This window comes from Nelumbo lutea, chromosome 6 (genome assembly GCF_056320005.1).
Source record: "Nelumbo lutea isolate HS-2025 chromosome 6, American lotus-T2T, whole genome shotgun sequence".
NCBI classification, from domain to species: domain Eukaryota; kingdom Viridiplantae; phylum Streptophyta; class Magnoliopsida; order Proteales; family Nelumbonaceae; genus Nelumbo; species Nelumbo lutea.
The window spans coordinates 26289167-26302867 of NC_142689.1; the positions used below are offsets into that span (position 1 = coordinate 26289167).

The window sequence follows — 13701 nt, forward strand, 5'->3', positions numbered from 1 at the left end:
ACATTTATTGCATATGAAGCAAAATGAAACAACTGTTTGGTTTACCGTTTATCAAATAAATGGTAGAAAACTGACACACTTTGATTTTTGTACATAGGGCATTTGGGGAAATGTCAAATTTTTGTTTTACTCATGCCCCATCGCTTCTTGAAACCAAATGCTAATGTGCTATATTTTAATGAGTATTAATCTAAGGTGGAGAATAAAGAACCTTTAAAGTAAAGCCAAACAACAAAAATAGGAAACGTTTTAAAGTAAAAAAATATTTAAAATCAAAAAGTATAAATAAACACTTAAAATGAAAAAGTACAAATAAGCGACCTATCCATAAACACCCACAGATTCAAACACATACTTTGTTGTTGTTGGTTTGCGTCCAAAGTCCAAACTTAGTGGAAGAAAGATGAACAGTGGAAAAAAGAGTTAGAAGATGGGCATTTTTATAATTTTATCCCTCATGCTAATGTTAGTTTATTGGAATTGGATTTAAATATATATATTTTTAAAAGTTGAGATACTAAAATGTCACATTTAAAAATTCAGGCCCTAAAAGTGAAATTATTCCTAAAGCACAGGGGTTATCTTCATACCCAAATTTTAAAGATGTCGTTAAAAAATTTCTATTGAATGACAAAGTATTATTATTACTTTTCCAAACCACCTTTGACATTGGAAAACGCTTATTTTTCTACATGTATACTTTTAATTATTTAAGAAAAAATTTATAGGGCTCCATTTGTTTCCAGCTTACACGCGTTCGGCTTTGCTCAGTGCAAGCGTACGCTCACACAGTTCGAACAGCCTCTCCCAACCTTACAACCTTACATCGGGAATAACTCCCCAAGAGATTTTAGATATCGAGATATTCACAATGCAATGCTATTCAAAATTTACAATTTTTCTTTTATTCTCATCTAAATTTTGCATCTCAAAAAAATGATGCAAAATTTGTATAATCTTCTCAATGTTTTTTTTTTGTTTCATTTATATTTATGGGTAGTGTAAATTTTGCATCCCAAAACTGATACAAAATTTTACATCACCCTCTCCTTCAAAATTTTACAACGTGATTTATTATTCCCCATTTTTTCCCTCCAAAGAGAATCTTCCACCCACCTTCAATTTTTTCCTTCGTTGAAAGAACCCACACTAAAATAGGGGATTAATGGATTATGTCATTTTGCTTCCTAATCTACTTCCCAGCAAACAGAACACAATAAATTAGAATTTGCACTTTCGTACATTTGTAATGATGCAAATGAAATTTGGACTAAACAAGTGGAGTCAAAGGAGCTACGATCCCACGTTGTGTAGCCAGTTTGCCACCTGGCATAGTCATAAACTAGACAAAATACTTCGAGTAAATTCGACTCCTTCTCTTGACTTATGAGAGCTCTGTATTTTCACTTGATGTTCACTTACAAGGTGTATTGAATCGAGTGGTACAATATACAAAGAGAGACAAGATGTCTGAGAACTTTTAACAACTGATAGCGTCGAGCTGGTTTCTTTCTCTTTTTGTGCTTATCTTATCATCTACGTAGTTGGTGTGAATCTTCATGCTTATCCTTAACCGTATGTCTGCATTTAATTAAAATAAAATGAGATCAGAGGAGTGTCTTTTGGGATTCTGAACACTCGTTCAAGAATGAGGGGGAGTATGGTCATTTGGAGCACTGTCTTCTGTCTATAAATTCTGAACGAGGGTGTCTGACAGCATTTTGTGCTTTTCCCGTAGTTCCTGGACTTCCCATTATCGACTATTGACGTGCGCATTCAGGTTGGGTGGGTACTTTGGTTGCCTACTTGACTCGCCGGAAACTCTCCCAAATTTGTCCAAATAGCCTATCAGCTCTGGTCGTCCAATGGGTGATCTTGGAAGCGTAGAACACTCGTCGGTAATGTCCAATTTCCTCCAGAAGTCTGGTGGGTACGGCGTCATCGATGGTGGTCTTGCAACGGAGCTCGAACGACACGGCGCGGACCTGAACGATCCTCTCTGGAGCGCCAAATGCCTCATTAGCTCCCCTCACTTAATCAGAAGGGTATAACCTTTAAACTCTTTTCCATAGGATTTTAATTTCAATTTTCTATTATGTTTTTTTTTCACTTTTTGATGGCACCGATTTCGTTCTCCTTTTCTGTTTGTTTCATTATTTCAATCAGTTAGCTATCTCTTATGGGTGGATAACTTGGTTTTGTTATCTCACATGCATTGGCCGATTTGTATTCTATTCATGTTTTGATTTTAGACATCTCGCTGCCTGGTCCCCCTATGGAATATGTTCCTTTTTATTTGTTTTTCTTTGTTTCTTGTTCATGCATATTTTTACTGCTGAGGTTTTTATGTGCTGGAGTTCATAATTATTAGTTCTCTCCGGTTTACTGTCTCTGTGGCTGGATTTAGAATTGTGAGCACCAGACTGGATCCTTATTATAATTCATATGTTTCTCTTGTATTTTTGAGTGGAATAGGTACACCTGGACTACCTTGAAGCCGGCGCTGATATTATAACCACTGCCTCTTATCAGGTACTTGAGTGTTCTTTGCTTTTATCAGTAATTACCGATAATGGTTTCTCCAGAGACTTGTGTAATTTGAACAATGGTTATTCTGTTTGTACGACAGGCTACTATTCAAGGTTTTGAGGCTAAAGGCTTGTCAAGGGAAGAAAGTGAAGTTCTGCTGCAAAGGAGTGTAAAACTTGCATGTGAGGCGCGAGATATTTATTATGATAGATGCACAAAATATTTGCCTGATGGCATTGGAAATGAAAGAATCCTGAAAAAGCGTCCCATCTTAGTAGCTGCCTCTGTAGGAAGCTATGGGGCTTATTTGGCTGATGGGTCTGAGTACTGGTCAGTTGAGTTCCCTTGGTTGCAATTTCTTTGGATTTGATATGTTTTTACATTCTTTTAGTCCACAAATCTACAAGGTGCTTTATTTTCAGAACTTAGTTTTTTTCTTATTTATTTTATTTTATTTTTTGTTTTCAACTCCAGCAGTTGTGACATTAATTATTTAAGTGCATAGTTGCTATCCTTTTCCCAAGCGTACCAAAACTAGATTTTCCGAGTAGATGGATGTTATTTGTTCTCAAACCGTGCGTTATTTGCTGTCCAAAAAAAGCATAATCAGTGAGTTACTGATTTTTTTTTTTTTAAAGCTGGGAGTTGATTGCAATGTGGGATACAGGATAAGAAAGGGGAAAATGCATATACAACAAAAATTGATGTGGCTCATCACATGAGTTGTCTCATTCATTGGGCAAAGACAAACTGAGAACTTCACTATGCAAATACTCTGAGGTTATTGATCTATTAGACAACCCATACTGTAGCTTAGGATTTGTATCAAAAACTAATACTGATGTGCCAAATCATCTGAAATGTATGGATAATAAATGATGCAGTCTTTAATCATCTAAATGGTAAGATTCCAAGCCGGAAATGTGAACCCCATGATAATAAAGGAAAAAAGAAAGCATATCTGTAGTCGTAATTAAATATCCAGAGAAAGCAAAGCACTTACCACATCATTATAAGATTATTTAAGATCATATATTTCTTTGTCAGTGGATTCTAATAGCTTTCCATGTGTAAGAAAACTTGTGAGTTTATCTTCTATCCATTGAATATACTGTTAATGGGTTTCATTTTATACTCTTTTGCTATTTCATTGTTCATCAGTCCAATGATTTTCAGTCCCTGTAGTACTATAACAAATTAGTACCATTGCTCTTTTCTTGGATGGTATTTTATGGTATTTTGCATGTCTTCTTTTCCTTGTGGTGTCATTCTGCAGTGGTAACTATGGCGATGCAGTTTCTCTTGCAACTTTGAAAGATTTCCATAGGAGAAGGATTCAGGTTCTAGCAGAATCAGGTGCTGACCTAATTGCATTTGAAACAATTCCAAATAAGCTAGAAGCACAGGTACGTTTTTTGACTCCCTATAAATAAATGGTAGAATTTAGGGGGAGTTTGATAACAGCTGAAGTTGCTGGACCAAATGACATTGATTTGTCTTTTAGTAGATAAAATAATTAAATAATAAAATATTCAAGGTTATAGCAACCTACCCAACTTTAGCTTCAGCCATTAAGGAGCCCCTAACCTCCTTAAAATCATATTCACTTAAAGACAAAGCGATAAGCTTTTCAGTTCAGCAACTTCAGTTGTTATCAAACAGCCCCTTAATTTCGTATTGTTGTTCTTACTTAAAAGTTGATGATGAATGGTTCATCATCCTCATTCTGTTCCATGCTTAGGGGTGCAACTTAGGCTAGGTTCAGGGCCAATGGAGGTCCAATCCTAGAACATGGATCTTGGGTCTGGGAAGGTTGGTTGGGTTTAAAAATTTTCTTAGTTCTTACTCACATTTTGTATTTCTACAATTCCTTTGGACTTTATAGTGCAACTTAGAAATAGAACAAAAGAAAAATATGTACACATATTACATAAAATGCATAAAATATGTATTTTGTGCATTTGTGCATGAATGTGGGGCTGGGTTGATCATATATATGTATATAATGGTGTAAATATATCGTATGAACATATATACTTAGCAGAAATACACAACATATGTATGTCATGGGGTAAATAGATTATAGAAGGTTAGATGGACTCGGGTTGGGTTGGACCAAGCTTGTTCTGTGCTTGGACTACCCAAGCCTAATCTGAACTGAGGCTAAACCTGATTTTTCAGGTTCAGGCCCAATTGGAGTTGGAGCCCAAAATAGAAGCCCAATCTGTACAAACGCTTGGTTTGGATCAGGTGGGGCTCATGTTGGGCCCCGTCCAGGTTGCAGCTTTATCCAAACTACACAGCCATTGGAACTACTGATCTTCTGATCTAGAGACATAACTTGGATGGGTAGCAACTCCATATAAAGTGTCAAAATACATCGGACCATTAGTATATGGATCAAGAGTATGCTAAGAATCAAGAATGATTTCCTAACTGTATTTCTGGTTATGTTACATAGATATTTGTGAGTTGTGTTATTCACATCTGGATACCATAACTGATACAACACTTCAGGGGACTTTTCTATTTGTTACATCTATGATATTTGCTTAGAGTACATCAAGCTCTTACCATAAAAATTGGGAAAATCTGTAATTTACATGGTTTGATAGTTGATGATTTAGTGTATCCGGTCCTTGTTTGCTTAGTGCTTTTTCTCTGATTTACACATCTGTTTTTAATATTTTTTCTTTTTCAAAAGCTTTATAACATGCAAAGATATGATTAGGAAAGTTACGTTACTTAAAACCAAGGTATAGCAGCTGAATCTCTGAATCTTGTTTTTCAGGCTTGCCAAATCACACACCTCACAAGTCATACCTATGACAGATTCTGATGATGCTTGTGCCAGTATCCATATAACATACATTGCTAGGTCTATCCCAATTTGTTTCTGACAATCTTTTGGTTGGTTGGTGGTCATGTAGGCCTATGCTGAGCTGCTTGAGGAAGATGATATAATGATACCAGCATGGTTCTCATTCAATTCTAAGGATGGTTTCAATGTGGTTAGTGGAGATTCTTTGCTTGAGTGTGCATCAATTGCTGATTCATGTAAGAAGATTGTTGCTATTGGAGTCAACTGCACCCCTCCGAGATTTATTCATGGTCTCATTCTCTTAGTTCAAAAGGTATGATCCTCTATTGTGTTGTTTTTAATCCGGGTTAAATATGAAGAGGGTCATATTTGTTTTTCTTTTCCATCTTGGAGGAAATTAAATCTTTAGAAGGAAAAAGATGGAGAAGAAATTAATAATCTGGTTAGTGTAATGTCCTGTTCTACAGAGTTTGAAGTTTGGAAGTCATGGTTATCCTATTTAATCTTGATTATTTTCTGCATTCTATTTTTTACTGTTGCTTGTTCACAAGGATCTATATGTGCAGCATCAAACAGGTAGATTAATTAAAAAATAAAAATGGAAAATGAAAATCTCAGAGACTTGGTCATAAGGATCTATTTTTTACTGTTGCTAGCTGCCAACTGGTTGGTTGGTAAGGTCTCTGGCTGGCTGTAGCGGGGACTTGGGATCAAATCCTACCTGCACCAGTGTTGGAGGGGTTATGGGTTACCCCTTGTTGTGTAATCCCATGGTGCAAAAAAAATTAATACTTCTCAAAAAAATGAAAAAAAGAAAAACAAATGTCTTATTTGGAAAGAGGTCTGTTATAAGTTAAATAGCACAATGACAGTGGAGTATTAGTGGTGTTGTTAACCGGTCAACAAATTTGTATGCATTATTTTTCTCTTTTTCTGTTCACTCTCATGTTAGACTTAACAAATGTCAATTTCTGATGTTCAAAGATGATGCCATCTTATACAGACACCCTAATAGTGAATTTAAACACGAGATTATTTTTATAAATACCCGACTCTATGGAGGAAGCAAAAAATCATATCCAACTAATATTTGAGGTTAGATTGTGTATCAAGGAAACTTTTTTTTTTCTTTTCTGGATCAATGAAACTGTAGATGCCTCAGTTAGAATGACACTGCTGCTAGATTATAGCGCTGTCATTTACTGGAAACTGTTTTCACTCTGTCAGTGCCTCCTATAAGTCTCTTGATACTCTTGCCAATAGTAGCCTAGTAGGAACCTTTTACATAATAGTAGCCTAGTATGAACCTATTAGATTATAGCGCTTCTATGGATACTGTTCTTAATGCTTTTAAGTTGGTGATTCATATCAATCAGTCAGTTCATGCTTCTGATTTTTCCAGAAATTTGGTCTTTAACCACTTTAATTTATTAATGCTTCTGATCATTCCCTTTCCATGCAGCACTCTGAAATACTTGATGTTTGTCTGTGTAACCCTGCAGGTGACAAGTAAACCTATACTTGTTTATCCAAATAGTGGTGAAACTTATGATCCTGATCGAAAAGAATGGGTGGTAAGTTTCCTCCTTGATCTTTTCTGCTACATTTTTTATAACACTTGTTCTTTGCATCACTTGGGAAATCAAGTCATAGGCTCAGGAGACCAGGATGTTGCTTAGATAAGACAAGCATTTTGGTCTCCAAGTTTATGTAAGACTGCAAATCTGCAATACAATTGGAACTATTAGCTCACACCCATGTATCTTTATCTATTCAAAGCACAGATGGGTAACCTAGACTTTGGCCTGTAAAATTCACCGCTCAAAAATTATGTGTTCTCTTATCAGCATCATATTACCTCAATCTGTTCAATGTGAAGAGAAAGAAGCCATTCTTTGTATGGGGCCCATTGGTGAGAAATTGGACCTTCATCACCTCAATCAAACCTAGGCATCATCCATTTGGGGTGAAGTTTAGCTGAAAAAACAGATGAGCAGGCCTACAATTTGTACACCTAATATCATGTTTTAGTCCCATCGTTGAACTCCTAATTTTCTCTGTTAACCCGCCCTTTTTCTATCAGATTAATTGCTCTTGAATGGACGATCACGAATTCACGATCAGCAGTTTATAGGCAAACGGGCCACATTCAAGATTGGAATCCTCTGTCCATGGTTGACCATGTCCAGACTATATCTTTTCCTTTTCAAAAGAAAAAAAAAGGATGAAGTGCTTCATATAAAATCACTTTTATATACGCATACAAATCAAATAAAAAGTGTAGCCAAAAGTAAATTAGAATAAAGTAGTAATGAACTATTGATCTTTTAGATAACTATTCCAAAGTGGATCATGCCCGGACCAGCTGATACATATCTACTTCAACCGGAATGCGGAGTCATGCGTGGCACCCCAGATAACCCATGCTAATGGAACAATGGAAATGGGAATAATAATGATAACTAGCGGGTGAGCCCCTGCGAAATGGAATAAAAAACAGACCGAACTATTTGGTTTTTTAATAAAGTAGCAAAATACATTGTGCTTAGATGGAGTTAAATTCAATTCGAAGTTTTTGATTTGTTCCATAAAATCAAGTTCGAAGTGTAAAAGGGGCAACATAGAAAAAATGTTAAAATGGATTTTGAATCATTTTAAGCAAAACTTTCCATATCAGAAAATGGTGAAGCTCAAGTACTCTGTTTGAAGAGTCCAAGTTTGAAATGTTAGATGTGATTACTCTTGAAAACCCATCATATAGATAGCTAACTGTTTGAATATCTATAATTATACATGTAATTAATATTGTAAGAAAATACATCTATATATAAAGTATTCTAATCTCTCTTATATGCATTCCCTATGTGAAATAGCACAGGTTCATCCTCCACAAAAGCAAGATGTTATCAGACACTGGTGTCTATAACTATCAAGTCATTGTTAGTAACTATCCAAAGTACAACAATAAGCAACTGTATATATGAATAATTCAAATTTTTGATAGGTCCGAGGAAAGAAAATTCATTCATTATAGAAATCCATGATGTATAAGGCTGATATTTGTAATAATGAAGCTTATCCAGTTTGTATGTACATAAACCTTACATATGCCATCTATAAACGTACTTGTTAAACAACCAAATTAACCTTTTCATTGGGTAGAAATCAATAAGTTGGTATCCTTTCCAAGTTTCTTAGCAAAAACCTATGCTAAGAAGATTAGGGCTGATAATAAAGTGTAAGATTTTCCTACGCAATCACTTTATGCTAAAATGAAAGCTATAGAAGGAAAAGTACAAATAAAGTTCATAACCCAAGGAGATCAATTAATCAAGAGATGCAAGAAATACTGCAATATAGTAGAAAATTTATGGGGAGATACCACGTAACATAATAAATGCCATTTGTCCTTACGAAAAATATAAATAAATGAGTAATGAATGCCTAGAGGAGTCTAATGTTGTTAGAGGATCTTATATGAGTATGTACCTTTATTAACTAACTATTGAAGCTTGTCTTTTTCTTCCATCAAAATTGTTCACCCTTGAATCCCAAAGGTGGGTATCAAGAGTCAAGACTATATATTATTCTAATTTGGGAAAAAAACATAGTAGAATTCTCTATTTCCTTTTACAATTTAGATTATAAAAAAATTTGTAGAATCCCATTCTCATATTTGAATTGAACATTTAATCATTAAAATATTATGAAAATTAAGTTAATAAAACACAACTCTTATCACTATTGCTTTACCCAAGATGTGCTCAAATACTCAATGAGTTTTTTATTTATTTTTGATAATTTGTGCTCAAATGCTCAATGAGTATGTTAATTTACAATTTGCTACATCCTAACTGGTTCAATAGAAAAACCTCTAAACTCTCCCTTACAATGTCCTCTTCTCTCCTTGGCAACAATGGTTTAACTTGAGATTATTAGCTCATTGTGTCTTACTTGTCAGTTATAAGTCTTGAAATACATTTATTAGATTCAAAATTTGAATCAAGAAAAGAAATTGAATATTAAACGATATCTTTAGACTCCCAAACATGTCATGAAGACCACAAATACAATAGTACAAATTACAAAACCAGCATTCATGTATCAAAGTCCAATTCTTGAGCCCTGTCTTATTTGAGATGTAAATATACAAAGGTACATGTATCATATAAACAAATAAAACAATGCTTTTTTAGGAATTATTTCAATAAAAAACAGATATATGCTAAATAGGATAGAATATACCTAGCTTTCTACTTTAAATCACTAATTTGAAAATCTGGTTGTTCCATACTTTCATCTATTTGTATCAGGTTTTCTTTGAAAGTTTGAATTAAAAACAAAACCAGGGCAAAAAATCCTCCTAGCCCTAAACTCACAAATAGTGAAAATCTCTCTCACTATTAGTGAAGGAAAGTCCCTTGTTGTGGTATGAATCCCCTCAATGAAGAGTATTCAATGCACTAAGAAAAGGAAAAGAGAAAAAATAAATGTTCAAACTCCTTGGAATTTGTAAAGAAAAGCAAAGCGACCATTAGTGTCATCATAAAATTACTCTTAAATGTATGCATTCTACAACATGAAGTTCCATTGAAAGGCAATTGAAACCCTTAACTGAGCCTTCACTTGCTTTTGAGCAACTGTTGTTGTCAACTGAAATAAGTCTATTACTCTTCAGAACATAGACGATATTACAAAGCATTACATTTGTATACACTGACCTTTATGGGTTTCATAAACAAAACCAAAGATTTTAGCTTTCACTAGATTAATATGGCCAACACCATACACAAATTCAGCTTCATGATTTTGAACAGAATTCATGGGCCAAACTATAAAAATAAGAAAATATTATGTTAGAAATAAGCTCTAAATAATAAGTACAAAATGCCAAATTAATTCCATAAGTGAATAACAAGACAAAAAAAATAAAGAAATGATCTTTAAATAGAAGCCATCTTTAAACAGAACCTACAAAAAAAAATTAATTAAACCACTCTTCCAGGTAAGTAGGATGCAAAAAACCCAACTCTTTGAATCTGCATTTCCCCCTTTTCTGTGTTGGGCCCAGCACATTATGGGATATTGACCCATATTATAGCCCTCTCCTTCAACCAATTGTTTTTTTTTCAAAAAAAAAAAGAAAAATAAAAACTAGGGTTAGATCCTTTTTGCGTGTGATGTGTTGAAGAGAGAGAGAGAGGAAAAGAGAGAAATCGAAATACTATGTAGATTTCTTAATGCGCAGAGTTCATCAAACGGACGGAATTTTCCAATCCACCATCAGATCGAGCAGAAATTTGGATAGTAAGTGAATGACTCATTTTTCTTCATTATGAACAGTCGGATCTTTGATCAAAGCCCTAAATCGCCAATTATTTGAGGTCGAACAAAAGCAACTCATACTTGTTCGGGAAAAGAAAACATCTCGCGGCAGTCTTCATCAATTACTCTGATCGAGGGTCATTTGTTGTTCGATTTGGCTGAAATTTGGTGGGATTGTTCGAAACTTACAGACCTACGATTTGAATGGTGGAGATCTGATTTGTAGCAGTGAAAGTCTCCATGTTGTGGCATGAACAGTAGCCGTGTTTGTGAGTTTTTCTGACTGTTATTTTTCACCACTTTTGATATTCTCGTTTGTATGTTTGAAAATCTATATTTGCTCTAAGTTTGTGAGCATATTGTGGTATTTGAGTTGTTGTAATTGTTACCTCAAGTTATTAGTGAGATTTTTTATTGAGTCTCCTTGGCCCCGTGGTTTTTTACCCTTCACATTGGAGGGGCTTTCCACGTTAAATATCGTGTGTCTCTCTTTGCTTGGCTTATGATTGTTTTTGTTGATATCTTGCTTGGAATTGTGATAGCTAAATATCTACAAGTTTTTTTTTTTTTTAAAGAGAAATAGTTTGTGGATAAACTTAATTTCTTCCCAACATTCTATGTTTTGGACAAATGACAAAACTACAATTTACTACTATCAAGTACAATCAGTTGAACAAATACAAATGCAAAACAAGACTTGAAACAGTAATCAACAAGTTCCAATAAATGTAAAGAGAATCCTACCGGGGTATTAGACTAGTGCCTACATTCCACTATTCTTCTCAAATATAGAAATTTTCTAGACAATACCAAAGGTTGAAAATATATTGATTCTCCCAAGCATATTTTTATTTTTATTTTTTATTTTTATACGTTGGCATTCCCTCAAGCAGATTGACAACATAAATGTAAATCGAAAATCTAGGCTATAGCTATTAAAGTCAAACAAAAGACTAAGATCTAAGGTACAACTAACCCAAATATTAGATTTAATCTCATTGCCCCACTTCAAATCCATTTGCATGCCCAGAATGCACGAATAACAGCACCATAAAGTCTTACACAAAACACAATACATAGAAAATTGAAATGCAAAGGGAACATACCAAGGTTACCCTTGCCTTTGGAATGCATCGGTTTCAAAACCTAGTTTCATGCAAGCCATTTCAAGAAATGGAAAACGAGAAGAAATCTAAAGTAAAAGATGGGATTTGAACAAAGGCTATTTCAAGTGTAGTGAAAACTTCCAATTGAAACTCAATGTTGATTGAGAGAGAACTGAACTGAAGAAAACCCAAACCCTAACTGAAGTAAAGAGGAAAATCACCCTCGACTGGAGCTCGACCTAATTTGCAACCAACAAGAAAAATGAGCCTCTAAAATACACCATGCAAGCAAGAGAAATCAAATCCTCAAGAAACCCTTAAACAAAAAGAAAACAAAGCCCTAAAAAAGACAATGCACTTACAAATCCTAAAACAGATTCAACAATCCTTATAGGCATGCAATGGTGAACAATTGTAGAGAGAGATGAAGATAGGACCATGAGGATATTCTTGCAATTGAAAGCCAGACCAAAGAAATAATGGGCGGGGTTAGGAAGACATAAGTTTAGGGAGAGAAAGAGACAAAGGGAAGATAGAGACATGCCTAGGAACAGTGTAAGGCAGCAAAGCGATCAACAGATTGAGGAGTAAACCAGAGAGGTCATTCCTAAGATTTACTCCAATTCGGTTTATCGAGTGAACAATGTTGGATGGACAGGCTACTGAGGAGTGTTGATAAAGAGAGACAACTTGTTAAGAAGAAACGATGAAAGAGAGAGTGAGAAAGGGCTTAAACCGGCTTTTCCATTGGCGTTTCTAGCGAGGAGACAAGAAGACAATAAGAAGGAAATGGAGGTAGTAGAGAAATTTCAAGGGATGGTGGGGGAGGTACAAACTCGTGCGGCACGTTAAACGTATGATATCATTCTATAGATTTCGCACGCTTACTTTATGTCGCTCGTGGGGATCATACTGCCACGAATCATCCACAAAAGTAGAGAAAAAGGTTTTATAAATGGATCAAGTAGTGATTTTGGTCTATGATAAGGAGGGGTGTAACAGGGGTTGGGTTGGGTTGAGCATTTATCAAAAATTGAATGGACCCAAAACTGATGTAATTGAAACTTGAAAGTTGTCAATTCGGCAAGAGGGCAACCCGATCTGCAGCCATAGTGAATAATGCCTTATTGCAGATCGGGTCGGGTCTCAAGATTAGGGAAAAGGTTTTACAAATGGGTCAACTAGTGAATTTTGCTCTACAATAGCCAGTAGGGGTGTAACATGGGTTGGGTTGAGCATTTATCAAAAATCGAATGGGCCCGAAACTGATGTAGTTGAAACTTGAAACTTATCAATTCGGCAAGAGGGCAACCCGACGACTTGCAGCCATAAACGACGTAGTGAATAATGATGCCTTGTTGAAGATCGGGTCAGGTCTCGCTCCAACTGATTTTTTCTTTTTCTTTTTGTAATTTTTAGTGCTTCTTCTAGGGTGAAATAAAGGGCGCCTGCTTGCGATTGAAATTCCGGGCATTTAAAAATTCAGAATCGTGATTGTAGAGTAACTTATCGGAAACAATGGGTGCTCAACCAAAGTGATAAATCTGATTTTTTTTTTTGTAAAATGCAGAACGGTTTCAAACGGGGCCTACTAAATCTGATTTTCTAAAATGCAGAAGTGGTAAATCTGATTTTCTTCTCTCCCTCTCATTCGTGGCGGTAAAATACAAACAAATGGTGTAAATCAGTGCTGTCTAACATCTGAGTTTGTTTTTAAGAACCATCAAGCATGAAGCATCTCAACAACTGCCTTGGAGTTTGATGTAACCGTTTTCGGCCACATACCAATGTTTTGTGATGTAAAATTTTTTGGTAAAGTACCTCGTTATTTGATCCGGTGGTGGCGTACCTTAGTGGCGAGCTACTTGATGGCGAACTGCTTTGGTGGCGAACTCCCTGGTGGCGAACTGCCTGGGGATG

General features: G+C 35.3%; 1 protein-coding gene across 1 annotated transcript; it reads left to right on the forward strand.

Moving 5' to 3' along the window:
- The first annotated feature begins 1381 nt into the window (after nt 1–1381).
- LOC148848069 (homocysteine S-methyltransferase 2-like) lies at nt 1382–7223 on the forward strand. Its single transcript, XM_088950697.1, has 6 exons — nt 1382–2045; nt 2476–2532; nt 2630–2859; nt 3806–3935; nt 5460–5663; nt 6853–7223. The coding sequence occupies exons 1-6, from the start codon at nt 1866–1868 to the stop codon at nt 7027–7029; spliced, it is 978 nt and encodes a 325-aa protein (XP_088806823.1). The 5' UTR covers nt 1382–1865; the 3' UTR covers nt 7030–7223.
- The last annotated feature ends 6478 nt before the right edge of the window (nt 7224–13701 follow it).